Genomic DNA, 24760 nt, shown 5'->3' on the forward strand with positions numbered 1-24760 from the left:
GAAGCTTTTCTGCTAGTACAACTTTAGAAAAGAAAAGAAGCAATATGATTTTTTTCACTTGCGTAAGTGCTACTTGGGGATGCGCTGTCAAAGATCCATTCACTAGATTGAGCCACACTGAAACCTGGAATTCCCAATAATTATAAAACTTAAAACGGCGCATGGAATCCATGTTAGAAACAATATCCATTTTAGTAATCCGTAAAATAGAGTCTTTAGAACATGCACTCAACTGCTTATGCAATTACCCTCTGGTTAAAAAAGTGCATAGAAAATAGAAATTGATAAGAGAAAGCCAGAAAAGTTTCTTTTACAGCAATGGACCGTTATCAAGTAGAAAAAATGTGCTTTAATAATGGTGAGTGAAAATAATCAAGTACGAATTAATATGTATCAGAAAACATAAGTAACGAACTGTAGTTGCCAAAACAAATGTGTGAGAGAATTTCCGGATTAATGAGAAAAATTACTTTGCTGATCGAAAGTTTATCGCATAGATAGGAGAGGCGTTCTCTGCCAGGAAAATGAAATTTTTTTTATTACCGCCCGATGCTTAGGTCCTTCGGCTAAAGGAAACTAATTATTAATAAAAGTATATTTTTATGAAATAATCGGTGGGGTGAGAATATGAGAGGAGATTGGGAAAATTAGTGGAATAAAATCATTGGAGGGAACGAGAGAACCTTTAAAAAGTTAAAAAAAAAAATAATAATAAATGGGAATATGATATCCGTCACAATTTCACATAACCCAAGGTCGAACCAGAGAATCCTCTTTCACCGGATGTAAGCTCTCTACCAGTAAGCCAGTGTGGCTCTTTCTTTGCCATGACATGTATAAGTTCGTGGATCGTAAGCGGGGTTTTGTGTTGAACAGCGGTTCTCGATATCTTTTATAGTATCGCCTGACTACGGTAAAGCCAAAAGGAGGGTGTTGTGTTTGGCATGTATGTATTCATTCACTAGTTCCTTTGTGGAGCTCAAAACGCCTAAACCGATTTCAGTAAATTAGATATCTTTAGAATCGTAGTGACAGTCCGGGTAACATAGAATAAGTGACGTCAGAAAAAATCAATAACAGTAAGGTCAGCCACCATCATGTCGAAACTGAAAATTTTTCTTTCTCCGCAATATAGATATCAAACAAAAGCTCTCATCACGAGAATTCCGAAAAAATATATATGGGAATATAGGGATATATATATATTCCCTATATATATATATATATATATATATATATATATATATATATATATATATATATATATATAGGGAAATATAGGATGGGAAATATATTTCCCAAAGGAACGTGTGGATCCCTTATAACCTGGCAAGTAATCTCTACGTACCTTTGGAGAATTCCTCACACACACACATCTTGCGGAGGTTTGAAGCATACATTTTTAACCTAGCAGGTATGACTTCGAGTGACATGTTCTAACCCGCACTCTCCACGTTGCGTTGTTTTTGAATTACAGCCCTCTGAAGCTCATTTTTCCCACGCTTTCGGCACCCTATATCGCCGATACTATCCCTCACTGACCAAAGTTCCAGAGGACTTTTTTTGCTTGTTTCGGTGTCAGAAACCAACTCCCAAAGTTTGTTCGAATAGTTTCTTACCACCCTATATATATATATATATATATATATATATTCCTTTTTCCTCCAGTGTTTTTGATCTCCTTTCCTCGCTTTACAATATATATATTGTAAAGCGAGGAAAGGAGATCGAAAACATTGGAATGAAAAAGAGGGCATTTATTATCCACAGTACATGTGCTATGATTAATTTATTAAATAACTTTTTTATTAGGTATATCATAATTCATACTATGTACTGGAAAGTAGGAAATGAAAAAAAAAAAAAAACTTAAATAACAAATAAGAAAAAATAACTGTGGCGAAGATAATTTATCATCCTTTGTTCCGAACTGGAAAATGAAAAACAAGTTTTCAGTTATTAAGTTATATGTTATAATAGTCATAAATCAAAGGGCTTCAAATCTACACGATGTGGGTTGTACGAATATCAAGGGTAAGGCTTCTGACTTACGGCTATTTTAATATTTATAATTGATAAATTGTGTTCTAGTTTTTAGTTGTGAACAAAGGGTGATGAATTATTTTTACTTCAGACGGTTTTTATTTATTTGCTTAAAAGGTATATTTCCGGTTCTATTATTTCACTGATTATTTGGTCAGTCGTGTGCATTTCTCACCTTATCTTGTATACCAGAGTACTCTTAATACTTTACTTTTTCAGAATTTCTTGTCATGTAATTAATGGAGTATCTTTTCCTTTTATTAAGGTGTAAAATGTTTTTATTTGGGGATTTAAATTTATTGTATTTATCTCGTTTCGTTTCCAGGTATTATTATTAGAGCAAAAATTACGGCGAAATATTATTAAGTCCCGACCATTTTTTGAACAAAAAGAATATTTTAATCAGCAGTTAAGTGCTCAAAAAGTTCGGGTGGAGAATTTGCAGCGAGCCGTGATGAAGTCCAAACAGTTGTATTCTGAGTCTTTGCAGAATTTGGAAAGTATTTCGGAAGAAATTCATCAAAAGCGCAAAATCTTACAACCTCGTGAGCCGGGCGTTGGTGCGGAGCTGAATTTACCGAATCCAGAATATGAGTTGAACAGTTGTGACTATACAAGCCTGGGTAGTATGTCAGCCACTGGGTCAAGTACAGCTGCCAGTGATAATGAAGATGAAGAAGCAGTGTTAGAAGATAAGAAGGTAAGATTATTACTTACGAAGAATACTTAAAAGTTCAACCGCAAGCAATTTTGTTACCCAACTTATACATACATCTATATATATAGGAGTGGATTCCTTATGGGTAGACAAATAAAAAATAAAAAAAAAAAAAGTTTATATGACCTTATGTCGGAAAATGCATCGTTACAGAGATAACGACCATTGAGCCGCCTGACGGTGTGAAGTAGCCACATTCTGGACGCCCCTCAATGTGACTCAATTTAAACCTCAATAGCTCAGTTTCTAAACGACGTGACAAACATCTTGGCATTTGAAGGCGGCGCTCCAAGTTCCCTTTAAATGCTGCCAGCAAATGAGAGACCAGCGGAATTGCCACGTTTATTTTGTACACATCGACGTCTATCCCCTGTCACCTGATCGTGCTGTAGTTTGTCTGTTTAGCCATAGCCACACACCCCTTTACCACTTGGCAACGTCGCGCTAGAGCTTGCGTTTTATTCGTTTAGCTGAAATGCCAAGATGTTTGTCACAGGCTTTAATTAACTTGGGAAGATAATTTTGGTATCAATATCTTCCTGAAGGATGAAGCTTTCCACTGATATGCATTTTCATGAGTGGATGCAGTGCTAAGGGCAAGTTATCCAATGCATCCGGAATGTGGATTTCCAAAAAGTCTCACACAAAAATTTAATACCCAATTTTAGGGGGAAAATTCTGAAAAGGTCTCATATTTCCCTCGTATTGGCTACGTTCAAACAAACATATCAGCAACTGAAAGCCTCATCACTGGCCTACACAACACATCAGAAAAAATTTCAATTGGATAATTAAGGGAGGTAAAGTTGAAGTTTACAGTAGATTTTGTTGTCTAAGTAAAAAATAAAATTGACTTTTTTTATATAGAATGAGATTTTTTAAAAGTATATGTCTATTTTTTTAAAATTACATGCTTCATTTGTTGGATATCGACATTATGCTTCTAGGATACATTAGTGGGGTACCAAAGTTTATTTTAGCGTCCGTCTGGTAGCAGCGTTTCCAGCCACAGACAATTTTAATTCCCGATTTTAGGAGAAAAATTCGGAAAATATCCCACTTTCCCCTCTGTAATTTCCCTCTTGTTGACTATATTGAAACAAGCCTACCAGTATCTGAAAACCTCGTCTTTGGCCAACCCAACACACCATAGAGACTTTCAATAGGATAATTAGAGAGGTTGCAGCACGTGCATAACTGTTGATGTTTTCTTCTGAGGCGGAATAAAATGTCTAAATTTCGTGTGTACGTTAAGAATTTTTTTTTCTTTCTGTCTGTGTATGTCAGCCATCGACTTCACGTTTTCCCTGTTGTTTGTCGGCATATCAAAGAATGTTTTGAGGTGACTTGGACCCATATGGCAACAATGGTGCCAATTCCAAAAATTCTTAAAACTCGGTTAGGGAGATATGTGAATTTTCACGCCTACATTTCCCTTCCGTTGGCAGCACTGCAGTACATCATAAATTTGCTATATCTTCGGGGAAAAAAAACAAGGGTTTAACCATATCAATCTAGTAAATAGTCTTTGAGTTACAATTCATTAACTGAAAATCTAGGAAAATGCTAAAAAAAATGGTCCTGTCTCGAAAGGGTTAATGAAGTAAACACAGATAAAATTATTGTTCCTAATTATGTTTAAAATATTCTGAACCTGTTTTAACCGTTCTAAGCACACTATAGAGAACATTTTAAAGCTTTTGTTGATAGATATATCCTGACGCGAATTGAATTTAGAAGTTGGATGGACGTTGTGCGCATACATATACATATACAATATGTACTTAATCTCCGTAAGTGAACGTAACATGTGGGAGGAGGTTGTGTTCACTCGAGAGTATACGTAACTAGTGAGATGGAACTTTTCAATCGTCCATCAGAAAAATCTTCTGTACCTGCGCTTAGAACTTTAAAGCATGTCCAGATGTTTTAAACATAATATTGAAAATCATGTGTTAGTATCTGAAACAATTTATATGTAATTTCAAACAACCATTATCAGTGTTTACATAATTTTCAGTAACTGTGAACTAATCTAACACAATACTCTGTTAAAAAAAAAAAAAAAAAAAAAAAAAAAAAACCATGCGATGGTTTGTAGAAGATGCATTGGCAGGGTGTCTATCGGTCATGAAAAAGTTACGAAATCAGAAAACGGTTATGAAAGTCAAGAAAAGGTCACGAAATTTAGCTTTTGGGTCACAATTTTTTTTATCTGTACAAATATAAGTATAGAATAGAAAATTTTGTTCTATAAAACATCAAAATTCACCACCAAAAATGTCTATGGTCGGCTTTAGACGCAAGCAAACCACGCTTCTATCGCATGCATGAAGGTTCGGCCCAATTCGCACCCAAATTCGCTCTTGAGAATGTTACTAAATTTTATAGTTTGGGAAAGAAAAGGTCACGAAATTTCATTTTGGAATTTTAGTAGACACCCTGATTGAGGAGCCTAGAGATTGCCTGAAACTATCTGCTGATTGTCAGATAGTAGCATTTTTCTAATAGTAAATGCAAGTAAATAGTAAATGCATCTATTAACCTCTATAAGTAAATAAACCGAGTAGTTCTTCAGATCCATCTGTAAGAAGCAGGTTTCGTGTCATATAGTCTTAGATGTTGAAAAGGAACGTTTAATTAAAATCAATCAATTGTAATAGTAGATGAAAAGCATATTTCTGAAAAAGTTTTGATAACACTGTCAGATTTTTTTCAATTTTACCTTTGATGAGGACATTGCGCATATTCAGTCATTCACTTTCAATTCGATCCACGATTATTTTAAGCCTTATCAATTATTATTGGAAATGAAATTAAATCTTTCAGTTTCACGTCCCACGGTTATGCCGGTTATGCTAAAGAAGATGGTGATGATGAAAAATGAATGAAATGGTGGAATGAAGAAAGTGGGAAGAAACGGGAGAACCCCGAGGAAATCCACAAGCACGGTGTTTGTCCACCACAAAGTCCACATGGCGCGAGCTGAGATCGAACCAGAGACCCCAAGCACCGGAAGTGAACGCTCTACCACTGAGCCACCCGGTAGAGCGGTATCCTGTTAACGGTGCTGTCCATTTGCCCAAGAGAAACAGTGTTCCCCATGAATTTTGAGCTGAATATGAACGTGTTTATAACGATGTCCAATCAGAAGTAATTAATATTTTAGCTACATGAATCGTTGGATTTTCGTGTGCCTAATATTAATCTATGTTCATTTGTTTAGTACTAATAGTAATGTTTATTTGTATAGGAACTAGAAGGCTTGAAGCAAAAAGTGAAAGAACTCACTCTAAGGCCAGTAGAAGGAGCAAATGAAACGGACCAATGGGATGAACTAAGTGCTACAGTCAAGAAGCTGGACTCGTTTCTCAATAGTCCGATTAAAGTACAACAATCTATTGAGGATCCAAATACGAATGTACAAAAGGAAGTGATACCAAGTGAACTACATACAGAAGAATCTTTAGGTAAAAGTATGAAAGACGAACCGAGAGGCAAAGATGTCTCGGATGGAAGTTCGTTACCACCGAACCCTAATAGTGATGCGAATGATACAAAAGTAATCTGTACTTTTAAGTCAGAAGTAACGTAAGTAAAGTATCAAATGCGGTTAAAAAGTGCCATATATTTTTCTACTTTTTTTAAAATGATAAAACAAAGATCTGTCGGTGAGTAATAATAGTTATACAATATGTACACTCGTCAGAAAAATGCATACCCATCTCATTATATATTCTTTTGTCAGTACTTTTGAAGTGAATGAGCCAATTCAATTTTAGTTTTCGGTTTCGTGAAAGAAAACTACTCAGGTTGGTCTATCCGTTCCAGAGTTATTGACAAAGGAACATATATATATGGAATAGGTATGTAGTTTTGCTGCCAATTGTACAACGATATAAAATATGTATAGCTGTATATAATGTACATTAACCGAATAACATTCTCCCAGTGATTTTGTTTTATGTACCCTCTTGGGTAGTGTTCGTGTTCCATCGACTTTATGAAATATTTTGATGATACGTCTCTTGAAGACATGTTGTAAGTTTAACATTGTAAGTGGGCTATTTCTTGATGTATTTATGGTATGTCATTAAAATGTAACATACGTATATATACAGAGTAAGGCAGAAATCAGATTGCATATCCAAAGAGTTATATTGAAATGGTATGTTCAATATGGTAACAGTGTTATTACGAGGGCCATTTAACTCGAAGTGGCAACATAGGTGTGAAATGGAATGTAGTAAATCACTCACCTCAAGAAGCTTACAATCCTTCGATGTAGTCTCTGACAGCCTGTTGAACCCTTCGCCAGATGTCTGGTAATCGTTGAATGCCTGTCAAAGCCCCACTTTGTGAAAGGGTGTTAACAGTGCGCCCTAAGGCACGAACAGTGCTGGGAATGTCTCTGAAACGTTTGCCCATGAGAGGTTCTTTCATTTTCGGGAAAAGATCAAAATCGCAGGAACTCATATGCAAGGAGTATGGCTGGTGCTCGAGTACCTCCCAACCCCGTCGTCGCAATAGTCTGTACTGCATTAGCTGTATGGCATCTAGCATTGCCGTATAGGGGAATTGGTCCACCTCCAGGAGGTATGGACGTTTGCGCCGGGACCATTTGCGACCAGCATTGCAGATCATTTCAAAAGATTTGCAATGCTGCTCGCAAATGGTGACCGAGGTATGAAGCATTGACGGTAATGCCCGGTGGAACTTGATGTGACAGGATAATGCCTTCGTAGTCGTATGACATTTATCATCATTACCTTCACGTTTGCTGGCTCTTTCCTAAGCTTTTTCGGTCATGGAGATTCTGGGTGGAGCCATTCACTCGACTGACGTTTCAATTCAGGATCATAGGATCCTCCCACGTTTTGTCACTTGCAATAATGCGGTGCAAGAAGTAACGTTAAAGGTGCAGGTGCGCACATCCCCACCTATGCCACTTTTGAACCTCGGTCAGAGCATGGGGTACCCATCTGGCTGCAATTTTCCGCATGCCAAGATCTTGTGTTAGCATGCAGAACACTGATCCGGAAGTAATGTTCAGCTCCTGCATCAATTCACTACAGATCCAGCGCCGATCACCGTTAAGCAGTGTCCGTAGTTTTGCAAGATGAATTTCTCCGTAGCCGTTCGCATATGCCCTCCACCGTGCATTTTGTCTGACTGTCGTCCCGCCTGAAATGCTGCAGCCCATCTCGCCACTGTCCGATACGACAGAGCAGCTTCACCACAGGCTTCTACTAATTCTCTTGTGAATCGTCCTAGCATTTCGCCCTTGTGCCACCTGGATTTTCATAAACACATGCTGCTCTGCACGTGTGAACATTGCGTTAGGACGATATTGCACACAACAATCACTTAAACAATGTCTACTCGCCACACACACCGTAATATGGGACCGCAGCAGCGTTGAACTGACTTGTACACATCCACGGAACACACTACGTCTGTCACTTGTCTCCTGCCCACACGACACTCCAATCGGTAGTAGTGTTGCTAGTTGGAGTTAAATGTCTTAATTCCAAATGCAATTATTAAAAGGACCTTTAGATCGAGTGACGTTTTATTTCTTTCTCAACTTTCAAAACTGCCCAAATATCTTATCACCTCCTAGAATACATGGGTTTTGAAGGTAAGGTATGATAGACTGTTTTTTTGTAATTCTTGCTTTCAGCTGGTCAATGCTTTAAATTTTTTGAGAGAACATATGTGCTCTCCAAACAATTTAAAGCGTAAACCATCCGAACATGAGGATCGCAAAAGCCGTCGCTCAAATCGCCCTTACAATGTTAACATGTGTAACCGGAAACCTCGAATAGAAACATGTTTTAAAGAGACAGTAATCATTTTGAACATATCAATTATATGTCTTTCTTGGGTTATGCAACCTGATTTTTGCTTCACATTTTTTTTGTTTGTGAATTTCATTGTACATATCTGTACAATTATGTCCATGACATTTTCACAGTATTGTTTTCTGACGACGGTTAGTTTTTTTTTTTTTTCTTTGTACAGTTAAAGATGATTTTATACATATATGTATATACTTTTTTTTTTTTTTGTTAGTGCAATATAAACGTTGCGGAGAATCTTGTTAAAATATTCGTTTTAAATATTCCATTAGAATGATTCGTAATTATTGAAAAGTTGAATTTACATGAAGAAAGTAAGAAGTGCCACCCGTTTTGAGGTAGCAGATCCACTGAAAACTTGAAGTTCTTTTTAATATTTGAAAAGTTAAATTTCATGCGTATATTATAATCGGCCATGTGAGCTTCTAGATCGATTTTTTTTTATTTTTGTTTATTATATTTTTTAAAATAATATATTGTTAAAATGAGGTTACTCATTACAGAAATAATCGTAATTGGATGTGTTTTGGCAGCTATGTTACTTGTGTGAAATATGTTGTGTAACATTTAAGAAAAGGAGAAATTTGTAGGTAGATTAATTTACTGAAGTTGTGTGGACAGAGCAATATGCACTTTGAGCGGTGCTGAAGCATTGTGTTAACGTTAATAAACAAAGAAGAGTTTCTATAATAAATGTTAACAAAACGTCGAATTCACTAAGTATGTGTTTTTGCCGTTAGTTAGTTGTTGTTATTGGTGTATATGTCACTTTATATGAAAATGGTTGTACACTCATGTCCAAAATTATTGTCGCATGTCTATAAATATGTTGTAAGAATATAATTTGATAACGAATTCGCCCAGTATTTCTTATAATGTTAGTATGTGTATAATCGGCAAAGACATGTGTGCGGCAAATTTCATGTCAAAAGAGCAGTAAATGAGAACAATAAAACGAAAATGAAACTTGCTTGTCCATTTAGCAACATTTTGTTTTACTTTATTCTAATTTTCGTATTTATAATTTTTTTTCCTGTTAAATTTACCCCAAATATACATTTCCCGATTATACACATATCAATATTAAAAGTACCCTGCAAAATCATTATCAAATTATATTCTTACAAGAAGACAGTTATAGATATGCGACAATCATTTTGGACATGAGTGTACATTTCGATTTCAAATATTCTGTTAAAAGAATTTTGTATGTATGCATTCTTTTACTCAACAGGGTGAGATAACAGTTATTCTATATGATACGATATAAAAAGAAAAAAAATGTTGATGATTGAGCTGTGGTCCAAAATTGTGGATCAACTTTTTAGTAGTTGCAGCACGTTTTGAGTGTTTAACAAAGTAGAGTATGTTATAATAAGAAAAATGAATGACAGGTATCAGTTTTGGAAATTTGTGTTGTTTGTTACAGCGTTAGAACATAATTTAAACCTGGAACATCATAATTATTGTAAAAAATAACTTTACTGTATATGGAAGTTGTTGGTAACGCATAAAAGTGATGCAAATTTTACATACTCTGCTCAGCAGTTGAATACCTAGATCATCATCTACTTTTCAGTCTATTGATTTAACGAGGGAAGTATTTTCTGTTTTCTTTGAAATAAATTTAAATTTTAGTTGTGTGATTTTACTGATTTATTCTTCATGTCTGCGTAAATGTCCGTTCCTAAAAACGAATTTGGATTATACAGGGTGTTACAGAAATTTGACACTATATTTTGGAAATAGATTCCTTACATTAAAATAAGAAAAAAAAAAGTTAATATGGACTTGCGGTCGGAAGTGCATAGTTTCTTAGTTGTAGGGTGCCGAAAACGTGAAAAAAAAAATGAACTTTAAACCTCCATAGTTCCACTACTATAGGATCGATCGTAGTCGGGTCAAGACATCACTGAGGAACTAGTATGTGAACTATCCACGTATTCATCTTTCAGAACCTCCGGTACTTGCACAATCATTTTTAGAAAGGCTGTTTAGGAGTACTTGATCACTCTCCACCTACCTCTCTAAAAATTAGTGTACAAGTACTGGAGTATTCTTAAACATGGATATTTGGATAGTTCATATACCAGTTCCTCAGTGATGTCTTGACCCAACTACGATAGGTCCCATAGTAGTGAAGCTGTGAACTCTAGAGTTCACGTATTTCACATTTTCGGTACCCTATAACTCCGAAACTATCTTATTTTGAGCACAGGTCCATATGAACTTTTTTTTGTCTTATTTTGATGTGAGAAATCTGCTCCCAAAATATTGACATTTTTTGTAACACACTGTATATAAATGTATACATTCGCTGCGCATGTGCCACTAATAGACAGGCGGAGACTAAATTCGTGGGTCACATATACCACCCGTTGTACAGGCATCTTACTCTTCTAAGCGACATGATCCTCCAGTGAACATGAATTCAATAAATTTGTGTTTAGATTCTAGTAGGAATGGCCTCTCTATGTAACATATAAGCATGGTTCACGGCTGCTGGTAATGAAAACGAAGGGGGAAATATAATTCTTGTTACGTTGAGAATTAGTTGTACACTACTGATGTTGCCCTGAGGGTAACACTCACTACAAATTAATTTGGCGACGAGTGTGTTAAAATTGATTATTAAAGTTAGAATCATATACCATGGGATTTAATATTCACGAAATACCGGATATTTAAGCAGATTTGAAGGCGAAATCAGTAAAACCATTAAAATTGTAGCTCATTTGGAAGAAAGCAGAAAAATTAATTCCCTACATAAATCAATGTGCGTAATAAACAGAGGTGGCGCAGTTCTTTAATCTGTTAGGAAATACTGATATTCTACTAATGCTCTGCAGGTAGTAGAACATTCCAGACAAGATTAAAAACATCACTAAGTGATATAACAGGTAAATAAATTATCTAAACGAGAAGTCCGTGTGTGACGGTTTTTCAACCCTGGCTGACATGACGTCAAAACATCTAGAGGGAAAATGTTCAGATGAGATAAATGAGATACTGTTGAAACCTATTGAGAGATTTGATATATAAAGTGACTATTTATAAATAAACAAATAATAATAAAAAAAAAAGCAGATAGTGAGATGAGTCGAGTGACGTGTTCGAATAGACCTATGGAGATAGATAAAAGTTTTTTTTTTTTGGGGGGGGGGGGAGAAAGTCTCTGACCTTACAGCCTATGAAGGGCTATAACCGGACGAACGTTTTGTTGGCTTTTATTCTAATTATTTCTGACTGTACATCCGAGTTCCCTACCTCTTAATGAATTATATCCAATTTCCCCCAATGTTAGTCACCACCAAAAAGAATTTGTTCTCCCACAGGGCCTTACGTTAACCGTTTTTGGTCGTAATAAAAACATAAAGAAAATATAAAAATAACAAATATCCATAGCAAGATCCACCAATATTTCATTACATGGTTCAGAGTGACAGTTGAAAAGTATAAGAAAAAATGAAAATGAAGTAAAATCTTCAAGTTTAACGTCCGACGATTATACCTTTTAGGCTAAGGGAAACGAATGGTTAAAAAAAATGAATGAATGAATAATTGGTGGGATGCGGATGTTGGAGGAAACCGGGAGTACGCGAGAAAACCCACGGGCACGATGTTGTCCATCACAAACTTTCTTGGCCGGGGCTCGAGCCAGGTACCCACGCGCCAGAAGTAAACGCTGTACCACTGAGCTACCATGACACAATAATTGCAGAAGACAATCGATACGGATATCTGTGCCACAAATATTTCGATTGTTCTACAGTTGAATCTTAAACCTTGTCTGGTGTGTTGCGAATATGCTTCAAGAGTCGGGGCAAAATTTAGGAGGGTTTCAGCTTCGTTCGTTAATTCTCTTTAGTTAGAAGCTTTTAATAAAAGACAAATTTGTATAAGAACTTACATATATAGCACATAATTACGTAGAAGTTAATCAATTTTTCTTACATAAAGAGCCATTTTGAATCAGTAATAAATGCCAATTTTTGGTAGGCCTAATCTTATAGTACGTTTCTCATTGCTCATTATGTTTTTTGTATGAGCAATAAATAGAAGGGTTAAGTATATTGTCTGTTTTCAAAGCGATTATGTTGTGACAAATCCGAGAATGGTAAGGTACCTGTGCCTTAATGGACAAGATAAAAAGTACGAAATATCATTGAAGAGGCATCAAAACAGTTTTTATTACTATTATTCTTTCATTCTTGTGTAAGTAATCATATTTAAGTGTTCGTTCACCAGGCTCAAAGATACATTAGTACCATATGATAATTTTTGAAGAAAATCATTTAGATGAAGTTACTGTAACAAACTTCCCACAGTGAAAATACACGCTGATAACCTCTCTCTACCGTACTCGTTTATGCAAATAATTTGAAGTGGGCATTTAGGAAAACCAAATAATTAATTGGGATTTCCGTGGTAGCATTAGAGTCCATTGTTACTTCTCGTCTTCGCAGTTTCAAACAACACTGAATAAAATCCGAACAGTGATTAAAATCCCACTTTAACAGTTGATGACTCCTTCATAATTTTGATGTTCCTTGAAGACGGGGAAAGTTGCAAAGAAAACTTCGTAAATTTGTGGCATTCGATAAGAATCGATAAATAAGTTGTTTTTAATGTTAGCATGATGTATACGCATGGAAGACATATTCAGTTAAAATGAATTCAACAAATCAGTGATTCATTTCCATACGTTAAACCTTTATCAAAGGTAGGTAGTGTAAGAAAAAGGGTCCAGGTAATGTCAGAACCGGAATGTTTCACAGCGTCGTATCTTATCCTTTTGTTTAGTATTGCGTGGTGGTATTTTTTGGTAATTGATTATATACGAAGATTATTCTCTAAGTAAGCTCCTTTGCAATAATAATGAAACATATATATATATATATATATATATATATATATATATATATATAAATTTACCTACAATCCTCTACTTTTCTACGTAATTTGCTTGTTTGTTTAAACAATTATTGTAACAAACAACGAGTTTTTGGTTACTCTCCTCATAGAACTCTGCCGCCTATGATGATATCGAGTTATTTACGGTCATGTTCACTTCTTCATCAATGTCTAAATTCTTGTTGCCCAGGTAATTCTTCAAATGGCAGAAGGGATGGTAGTCAGCAGTAGCAAGGTCTCTACTATATGGTTGATGATCAAATTCCTCCCAGCCAAAAGATTTGACCAGATCTTGAGCTTGAACAGAAATCAGATCCCGACCTTCCTTGAACAAAGTTGATCCATTTTCACACTTTTTGCCACTCATTACATTGTCACTATACACCTTACGTACCTGGATATGGATATTTGCAGTTTTGTCATGTTTTTATGCCGTTAGGAACCAGATGACAAAGCGTATTTCACACTACGAAGCGTACAAACTGATGCCATGAATGTAAATGGTATCCAGTTGTACATAAGGGATGCTGGGAGCCTGTTCACCCACTGATACTCAAGGGCACGCGAAATTTCAAATGGTATTTATAGATGGACCTTACTTAAATATAACGTACTTCGTATAAAATGAAATGTCAGAAAATAGTGAAAACTCTATACACAAGATTAAGAAAATACCTACAAACTCTAACTAATTCTATCATATATAAAATAATCCCCTTTCTCAGTCTGTTGATTTTAATTATTGTCCCGAATTTGTGCAGGGTTTCACTTTTCTGGAATATTATTAATCAATATAAATCACAATATAAAATCCTTTATCGGAAGCGAAAGAAATGTAGCATGTTAAATTTGTATTGTATGGGATTTTATCTCTTTTCGGAGCATTACACCACACCAACAAACGTTTAAAACAATGAGAAATCTCTTTCATGTCGGCCTTGAAGATGAAACCTATCGTCGTCGAAAAGGACCGTCCACTCTGTAACGTCCTGTGTCATTTGATACGAAGAGTGATGGTAGTCTGTGAACGAAATATAGTTTTCGAACATTATATAAATTATCCTCTTCCGTACAGTTACATGCATGAAAAGTGTATAGTCAATGTAAACATGGAAAATTGTGACAATCTTTTTAATAAATGTAACATCATATCAGTGTCACTAATTCTGTGTGCCGAGCATTAGGCCTTTTTTGTATTTTACAATTCTTGTTTCAGTTGTAAATGTAAAAGAAAGGCAAGGATGCAAAGAAACCCATCAAAAAGATATGAATGTACTAATTGTAACCGTGATATATAACGTAATGTTGAAGTATAAACAAATAAGTAAAACAAAGGTATCACAAGAGTTTGACAATGATGTATTCGGTGACGTTTCTCGTATGTTACTGTTACTTTGTAGGGTTTATTTTCCCGTAGATTCGTAGTTTCTGTTTATTATAGTGTGCTGTAACTTGATTGAAAATTGATCGTATTGTGTTAGTTTTGCCATCTATAAAATCTGGAAAAAAAAAAAAAATGTGAAAAATATGAAACTTTATAAATATTACTTTTCTCATAATTAACAAATTTTGTAATTCAAGTGAGAAAATTTTCCAAAACTTAAGTACTATTTCATTACCATCAGAATTACATTTTTAAAAAAAAAAATAATAATATGTGTTGTTAACGTAGAAATCGTTATGGTCCTCCATAATTAATCAGGTATGTTAACCATTAGTATGGTTAACCATGGCATTAGTATGTTTAACTCCTACGCTAAGCTTCCTGTCATAACGACGTGCCCGTTACATTTTTAACTGTAAAATCTTATTGATGTTCCTCGAGTGTTGTTTGCTCAATTCATATTCATTTCATACTACAGTTAGCCCACAATATAGCGTCCTCTTCTGTTAAAAATTTCTGACCGTCCCCAATTTGAATGACTCGAGGACACATTGTATAGAATTTGTTTTGATTTGATTTGATTTTGGGTTTAGCGTTCCTTTCAGCAGCGAGGCCATACGAGATGGACCTACAGTTTAATGTGGGATCCGAACCACATGAGCTCCCGCCGGAAATCGAACCTGAGTCTTACACGCCAAATGCATGTATGCTAACCGCTTAGCCACGAGGGAGCTCATTGTGCGGAATTTCTCAACCCTATTATATTAGGTGGAGTTGACATCATATCTACGTAATTATTAATACGAAAAGTATCTTGTCCGTTCATTGTAGTAGGCGAAAGGTTGTTGGGGGCGCTATATCGAAGGCTGACTGTAATATCCTTGAAGTTGGTGCTGTTTTCGAAAATATACTTTCAAAACGAGTTAAACAAAATACGGCTTTGCTCAATTGAGTCAGATATACCATAATTAATCTATTGTAACGAAGTTAAATATGCAAACTAAAGCAAACAAATTATATCCACCTCACATTGATTTTTTTGTTTTCAATTTTTGAAAAATGCAAGACTGGTATTTGTGATATCGATTATTGAGTTACGAAGTTCCAAAAGAAATATCTAAGCAAGGCCTTAACGAAAAAAAGGAATACATAACTTTTTTTAAAAACACTAAAATTAGAATCGTTGTTATAAGTTTTGTTTGATGTAGCTTTATGTCATCCGACAGTTTTCATCATACTGGCAAAATTATGCATAACATGTTAATTTTACTTTTTATGAATAAGTTTGATATGATTAATAAATATAATAATTCGTTAGTTAGCTAAAGTATGGTAGTAATAATGCTTTGCTTAGAGTATACTGTAGGATGAGATAAAAATAATTGTATTACTTAAACTGCATATTAGCAATTGAGTGTTCTGTCAGGTTAATTTGTTTCGGGTTGTAGTCATAGTACAAGTTGAAGAACTTCATTGTTAGGTAATCAAGGATATGTATTTTTATACAAGACATGTACTAAATACAGTTGGAAATCCATTATTTCCCAATGTGTGTGTCTATAAACATCTTCAATAAATACGTTTCATTATTCGATTTTGTTTGACTTCTGTGTAGGGTAATCACTATTCAGGAAGTTCTGCAGAGACTAAAACACACGATAGTTTGACGGTACCAGGTTCGGCTTATACAGTGGATGCAATAAAACCTTCCAGGCAAGTTGTTCCAATTTCTGACGGATAATTTAAGATGTAGGCGCTCTGGCGTTGTCAGCACGGTTTATGTTACCCTTTCTGTTGACCAGTTGTAGCCATTTCTTTTGAATTTCTAGGTATACTCGCGCTAATTGTCGACAGTCTTTCATTCTGCCTGGCAGCAGTAGCTCATAATGCACGGTGCTCTTCCGATCCCACTAAACGTACAACGTAACCTTCCTGACGTAAACTTTGCCACAGGGTGTGGAACTTCTTCTCGCTTCAACTACGATCTTTTTCGCACACCGTTGTCGTACGTTATCCACTGTTCATCACTCGCGATCAACCACTTCGGAATTTCGTTACGTTTCTTCAAAGATTTGCTGAATTCGATCGAGTAAATGTTTCTGAGTCATGTCATGTGGCTCCCAAACGTCGGGCTTCTTTTTGTAGCCAGCTTTCTCCAAATGTTAACACTGGTGATGAATGTTAGGTCATTGGTGATGCCATGACTGCTTACATACCGGTCTTGCTCGACTTCTGCCAGAGTTTCATCCATTTTTGTTGTGATTGTTCGCTCACTAATAACAGCATCTTGGGCATCGAAATTTTCAGAACGAAAGTGTCATAAGAAAACATCTTAACATCTTTTGATGTTGCTTTTGATAACGTATCTTAATCATAAACAGAACAAATTTCTTCACGGACCTGTATAGCATTTGCGCCTTTTTCGAAATAAAAGTGTATATATATAGAGCGGGTAGACAAAAAAAATCTAAAAACACTTCATACAGGACACGTAAGTTTGACTCTCCACTGTACAACACGTGTTGCGGTTGCCGATCGTTTTTTGTTTTCAATGTGTCATGTGGACCTTCCTCTTCCATCAGCAGTAACCAGTTCAACTGTGAGTGTCGTGGTGTGAAAGTGGTGCGGTAAAATGGGCGACCTGACAGACTTCCAAAGAGGCATGATCGTTGGTGCCCGTCTGGTTGGAGTTTCAGTGGCAACAGTAGCGAACATTGTGGGGGTATCGAAAGGCACTGTGTCCAATGTCACGAGGGCATACACAATTCATGGGCAAACGACGTCTGCAAAGTACAACAGTGGTCGAAAGACAATCCTGTCAGATAGGGACCGGAGAGCATTAAAACGGAGTGTAGCAGCTAAAAAGAAGACAACTGCAATGAAAATTGCGTCTGAACTCAATTCCAGCCTACAGAACCTGTTTCATCGAAAACAGTGCGATGGGAACGTCATAAAATGAAAATTCATGGCAGGGCCGCTATCGCCAAATCCCTGGTCACAGCAGTAAATGCGAAGAGGCGTATCCAGTGGTGCAAGGAGCACAAGGCGTAGACTCATGAGCAGTGGAAACACGTAATATGGTCCGCTGAATCGACCTTCACCTTGTTTCCAACAACCGGTCGTGTTTACGTATGAAGAACACCGTCGCAGGCCTATGATACAGACTGTCTGCTCCCAACTGTAAAGCATGGGGGTGGTTCTGTTACAGTATGGGCAGTGATTCGTGGTTTTCTGCATGGAATGATGAATGCTAAGGCGTATGGGGCCATTTTGGGGGACCAGGTTCACCCATGGCCCAAATATTGTTCCCTGATGATGATGGCATCTGCCAAGATGATTTGGCATCCTGCCACACCTCAAAAACGGTGAAATTATGGTTTGAGGAGCATGACCAGGAGCTATCACACCTCCCCTGGGTCCCACAATCACCAGATCTGAACATCAATAAGCCATTGTGGTCTGAGTTAGAAAGGCGTGCTCAGTCTCATTACCCTCCACCAGCATCCCTTAAGAAACTGGAGCATGATTTGGAGGAACAATGGTACAAAATTCCACACACCACGATTCAGGAGCTGTATACGTCCATTCCACGCTGCGTATACGTGAGGGATCCAAGCTGTTTTAGACGCAAAAGGTGGCCCCACACCATACTATGTATGATTTTCACACTTTTGCAAACGTTTTAGATTTTTTTCGTCCAGCCCCTGTATTTATAACAGTGTAAATAAAAATGTATGAACTGTACCGACACATTCTAAGAGGTGATTCCTGATATCAAAATAAGATAATTAACTGTAAACAAAAGGGTATAATTTCAGAGCTACGGCCATCCAGATGCGTGAAAAAAAAAAAAAAATTACAACACGAGTTCGAACACAAGAAAACAATGAAGTGGCAGTCAGCATCAGAATAAAGCAAGTCACAGAAACGCTATTTAAAAAATGCATTTTTCAGCAATCTTTCAATATGTGCACATGGGATTCCCTACAGGGAATGCTCCTAAATGAAGTCTCAGATATGCTCTGAATTGGTAAACATTGACGAAAGAGTGAATACGGCAAGAAGTTGAGTGTGTTAAAGACTCCTGTTCGGAATAACACGTGCTGTGATGTATTGTTTCACGGTATATTTCATATTTTTAACCCTTTAAGCAAAAAACAATATATCGTTGCACGCGTTATTTCGAGCACGAGGAATCGTAGAACTGGCAGTACCGTAGACTTCAGACCTCCTGCCGACACATTGCGTATTTATTACTGTCAAGGCTTACCTTTTGTCTACTTTGGGTCCTTCTTTAAGTCAGATCATATCTGTAATTACTTTGGGAGGATGTCTGAGAATTGTGCCATGTAAGAAATCTCGTGAGCACATATTTCACATTGCTGATTTTTTTTTTTTTTTTTTTTTTTTTTTAATAGCGTTTGTGTGATTTCCGTTACGCAGATACAGACCGCCACTTCATGATTTCTCTTGTCAGAAATAATACGTGTTGCAATGCATCTTTTTCATGATTTAAGCCCTGAATCTGAAAATATGCACTTTTGCTGGCAGGTTCATATGAACTTACTTTATTATTTTGATGTGAGGAATCGCCCCTTCCCGTTTCTCAGTATAGTCCATTAACACCGTATACACACGTGTGAACCATATTGTAGGAGTATCTAAGAATAAGAAGTCAATATTATGTTGTTATTATTATTAATTTTCTTTCATATTATTTACAACAAAATACATTTTATAAAGAACACATTATTCAAACAACAAATTATATGTTTAGAGGCGAAATGAGACATTGAATAATCTTTTTCGGTGTATTTTATAAATTAAAAAAAGAGAAAAGAAACAATAGACAAATAGAAAGAAATTGTTCACTATAAGTTAATCCTAGTAAAAAAAAAAAAAAAAAAAAAAAAAAAAAAAGAAGTAGAAACAAATTAACATCACAAGGACAACATTAAAATAAAAATAACGGTGTTTCACGTATAACACTTAATGCTAGGCATTGAATAGCTTGATCAATAAACAGGCACTCACTCATCACGATACTGCAACACCATACTTTGTCATGAAGATGAGAAGGAAAATAATTTCACAAAGTACTTATCAAAAGCGTTTACATTTTCCCTTTTCTTTTTCTAATTAACCCCTTGCGTATCAGTGACATCCATGTGGATGTCATGAAAATGTATCCTTTATTAAGGGTCTATTAATCCTGGAGATGCTGAAATTTGTTAGTAGATGATGCAAGACTTAGTTCTACTATTTCTCCTTAGGTGACAACACTTTACTGACAGAAATGACACAAAAATGTGTTGTCTCAGTAGATAGCAGACCTAATAGAGCATCAATATGTGTTTGTTTCGACGATTAACAATTATGAATTTCGAGGTCTATTTTGAGATCGGAAAAGAAAAACCTTTGTCTTTAATCTCTGGTCAGTGTTGCCAACTTGAAGCAGCATAAAATCCCTTCAGTACATCAAAATTTCTCCTTCAATGCACATATTTTTTTTATCAGTAATGTAAATGCTCTCCTTACGCGCGAACAATAACTATGCCCTATATAACGGTTTAGACAGTCTTTTAAAAGTAAATGAAACCGGTATTACAGCACGCTCATAGGAAAATGATACCTAGAACGCAAGGGATTAACATTGATATTGATAATGCATTCTGTTCTAACAATTTAAGTGGTAATTATTTTCTTGTTGGACACCGTCATGCAAAGATAACAATTAACATAATTCTGTATTCTCTTTTTCAGATATCCTTTGTTAAAATTAATCACTTTTTTTACATTTCACTTGATACTTTCACCTGTATTAACTAGCAAAACTTAGTTTATTTATCATTTATAGTATCTTAAAACATCTCATTACATATAAATGTAATTTAATACCCTAAATATGCACAAACATATTTGCCCAGGTATTATATACGAACATATTCTTCTCATAGTCATTCATATAAATATTTCTCGATATTCAAAATAATAGTCCCGTTGCCCAGTATGACGTCTGTTTCAAGAATATGGGCAATTATCTATGTATTCCATACACAGTAAGATTTAAGTCTCCCATGACCTTACGCATTAGTGACCTTACGCATTTCCCAGAAAAAGGGGATCGTGTCACCACACATAACTTCATTTTACTTATATTTGTTACAGCGTTAATTTGTGTTACCATTCAATTTTCTTTCTTATTCCATCTTCAAGCATATCCTTCATTAACGACATCGAAAAGATAGTCACATTTTAGTACTTAAGCCACTATATCCTTCTTTCTTTTTCTTTTTGCTGCCATTTACATTAACAAATAAATCTGCACTTGTGCAATTCTTGGTATTATTCATCGACACTTTATGAAGATTGAAAATAGAGTAGTGGCAACATGAGCACTAGCTGGAAGTTAATTTACTTTCGGCAATATTAATTTACATCTATTCAATTTAGTTTTCATGGCATTTTTGTATGCATATAAGAATTCTTGGGTGCTGCCATCTTTTGAGCGTACAAGAAATTGTTCTACTCTCCGACCTCATCTTAAATCTTGCTCACATTACAAAACTAATGACTTCTAGAATGTGATTCGAGTTTCGGGAGCAAGTTGAAACGCACAGGGATAAAAGTAAGGTATTTCACATTTCTAATATCACTTGTCAACACATTTGTTGCCAATTTAAACACTGAAAACATGTAACGCAATGCACGGTAAGGAATCGTGGTCGTTCTTTCTTGTAAATCAGATGACGTAATTTAAAATGCCATTTTGAACATTGTACGCCATTATTAACACGACTTCGTTAAATTTCTGGCAGCACAAGGTTATTTCGCGTGGGAAGGTCCTGGGGCAAATTAATGAAGAACGTAATCCAGGATCTTGTTCTCATACATTAGAGCGCTGCACACAAGGAAATTCATTTTAACACCTTCTCGTCCTACTATCACTTGTTAGTATCACATATCACTTTGTAAGGACTTCTATAGTGCCTTTATAGTCCTCTCGGCTTAGTTACGCCTAACTTCCTGTCAAGGATATACAATGCTGCCACCACTTTATTTACAATTGTATGTTCAGCATCCACTTCTCAGATATTTTCACACGCTAACAAGTCTCAATATATAAAATATCTGATACAATACTAGATCATGTGATTTCAGGTTTATTTAAACATAATTATTAACTTAATTACATGTATTTTAATATAATTAAGCATTTTTTCTTTAATACTTAGTCATTCCATTATTTACACAAACCTCTTGTAGTTACTTGTCACGTATTATTAACAGGACTTAATTATTTTAATCATATATATATATATAAATTTAAAAATTTAGATTTTAATACAACTCTAAATCTAATTAAATATATTACAATAAGTACTTACACAACCAAACTTCATTTGGAATTTTAAACAAAGTGTAATTTTCACTTTGTAAAAGTTATTTTCTTTACCTATCTTCTTTCAGTTTTTATCCATTAAATTGTTCTTGTATCTCTTTCTTGGGAGGGAACGTTATAAAAAAAATCTAAGTTATTTCTTTTAGTGGAATTAAAAGACCACACATATATATTGTTTGACTTCACGGTAGTACAAAAATAAGTTTAAAGGCAAGTAGATTATTTATTTTTGTTATTTCTGGTGATTATTGTAAAAAATAGGAATTGCTTTTTGTAGAAAAGAGCAGTTTGTAAGGCAGTTAAAAGTCATCTGGAAAATTATCCGTCAGTAGTTTTCAAAAAAAAAAAAAAAAAAAAAAAAATCAAAGCGACACATGTTTGCGCATGATCTCTGTATATATGTATTCATATGTTAGTTCGTCATAACGATTGCTATGCTTCAGCAGCACTGCTTATTACAAATTCGTTCACTCAGGTAATGTAGATGCATTCACAACAATTCGATTATCAATCATACACATATTTCTTCTATACGTACTTGCTCACTACGATGGTATTCTTCTTCACGCTGAACTTTTTTTTCTTCTTTTAATCACTCACTGATCTTTCCTATGATTACTCATAAAACTAGCCGCGTTTCATGACTTTTTTTTTTACTCTTGCACATTCACCACGCTGAGATTATACTTTGTTCTTGTGAATTAGAGGACTGTCACAACGCTTCGTCTCCCGGTTGAAAGTGGCCATTGCGATTTAGTGGTTCTTTTTCTGGTGAGGATTCCGATGGACGATTACGTTTAAAGAAGCCGCACTGGAAAGAAAATTGTTATTTTTATTAAACGATTATACATTCATAGTGATTACAATTCTACTGCAATTCATACAAACCATACCTAATATTCAATCAATGTTGAATGATTACAGTGTATAACAAAATTCAAATGCTATGAAATACTTTTTAATCTATATTATAAAATTGAAAGTGACTATTTTTGACTCTTAAGCTCTTCAACCACCGACCGATTTCGATCAAATTTTCGACATTCATGAGGTTCGGGCCTGGGAGTACTTTTATCATTACACGTTGACGGTAGAATTTTGGGGAGGGGGAGGAGGGAACTTCTAAAAAATAAAAAATAAAACTTAATAACTCTTGAACCAAACGACCAATCTTAATCAAATTTTCTTCAACTTAGATGAGGTTCGAGTCTCGGATTTTTTTTATTTTTTTTTTTTTTTTTATCATTTCGCTTTGACAGAGCAACCTAGGAAAGGAGGAGGAGGGGAGCTATACAAAAACCAATATCAATAAAAATAAAAGTAACTAGGTTTGTGACAATAACTCTTGAACCGCCCGACCGATCTCAATCAAATTTCAACATAGATAAGGTTCGAGCCTGGAAAGTTTTTTTTTTCTTTTTTTCTTTTTTCTAAATTTCACCTTGACGGTAGAACCTAAGGGAAGGGAGGGGTGGATATATATATGTGTGTGTGTGTGTGTGTAAAATGAAACTGAATAACTCTTGAACCACCCTACCGATCTCGATCAAATTTTCAACACAGATGAAGTTCGGACCTGAGATGGTTTTTTCATATCACTTTGACGGAGCAACTTAGGGGAGGGGGAGGAATATTTATAAATGATCGAAAATAACTAATATCAGTGTCGAGTCCATGGTTTTCGAGGTCACTGAGATGAACAGTGACACTTCCGATGCTATACCTCGCAACATTGGGAGGGATAGGACCGGTTCCAGGATTTTCTGAGGGGGTGCACCAATAACTATCAGTACATTTGAATCAAATTTAAAATTTTTTTAAATGCCTTTAGGCATCTGTGATGTGTATGAGGAACTGACTTAAACTATTGTGTTTAGCAAAACCGCTTTCTTTTACGGTGTAAGCACGAAACGGAAACATGGCATGAAATTTTAGGAAAGTATTGCTATTTCTACTGCCAGTTTCTCACTTTAGATAGTGTATATTCAGAACGGAGGGGGGTGCACGTGCTCCAGTGCACCACCCTAAATTCGGCCCTGTATATATATATATATATATAATCGAAAAGACCTATATTAGTGCCGAATACATATTTTTCGGGTCGCTGTGAAGAAGAGTGACAGTTCCGATGCCGTTTAAATCTAAATTCAGCCACGCAACATGAGGAGAAGAAGGAGGAGAGAGAAATATAAAAATCATCAAAAATGGCCGATATGAGAGAGTGATTCAGTAATAATAAAAAATGTCTGACTAACGGAACATATTACATTTTTTTTTAATTTAACGCAGCAAGGTAGGTAATTGACGCTAGTACTTAGTAGTTTACTGACTACAAAAAAAAAAATAACTGACATTAATTGTAAGTGATAATAAGTTATGCAATTTCGTACCAATATACAGGGTTTGTCCGGGAAGTAATAGGACTGATTTTATTCCGC

General features: G+C 35.5%; 2 protein-coding genes across 5 annotated transcripts in view; one reads left to right on the forward strand and one right to left on the reverse strand.

Annotated features, from left to right (window-relative positions):
• The window catches only part of LOC145671057 (SH3 domain-binding protein 5 homolog), a 43123-nt gene extending 26612 nt beyond the window's left edge, over window positions 1-16511 (forward strand). The window contains exons 6-7 of the mRNA XM_081739745.1: window positions 2369-2743; window positions 6015-16511. Coding sequence (XP_081595871.1) covers window positions 2369-2743; window positions 6015-6356 — 717 coding nt within the window. The 3' untranslated portion in view covers window positions 6357-16511. The remainder of the gene's footprint in view (window positions 1-2368; window positions 2744-6014) is intronic.
• Window positions 16512-19601: 3090 nt separating this feature from the next.
• The window catches only part of if (integrin subunit alpha inflated), a 284835-nt gene continuing 279676 nt past the window's right edge, over window positions 19602-24760 (reverse strand). For all 4 annotated transcript variants that reach the window (XM_081739749.1, XM_081739747.1, XM_081739746.1 and 1 more), the window contains one exon: window positions 19602-23133. In XM_081739749.1, the coding sequence (XP_081595875.1) occupies window positions 23035-23133 (99 nt within the window). In that variant the 3' untranslated portion in view covers window positions 19602-23034. The remainder of the gene's footprint in view (window positions 23134-24760) is intronic.

Source organism: Thermobia domestica, chromosome 15, assembly GCF_964235325.1.
Source record: "Thermobia domestica chromosome 15, izTheDome1.hap1.1, whole genome shotgun sequence".
In the NCBI taxonomy this organism is placed as follows: domain Eukaryota; kingdom Metazoa; phylum Arthropoda; class Insecta; order Zygentoma; family Lepismatidae; genus Thermobia; species Thermobia domestica.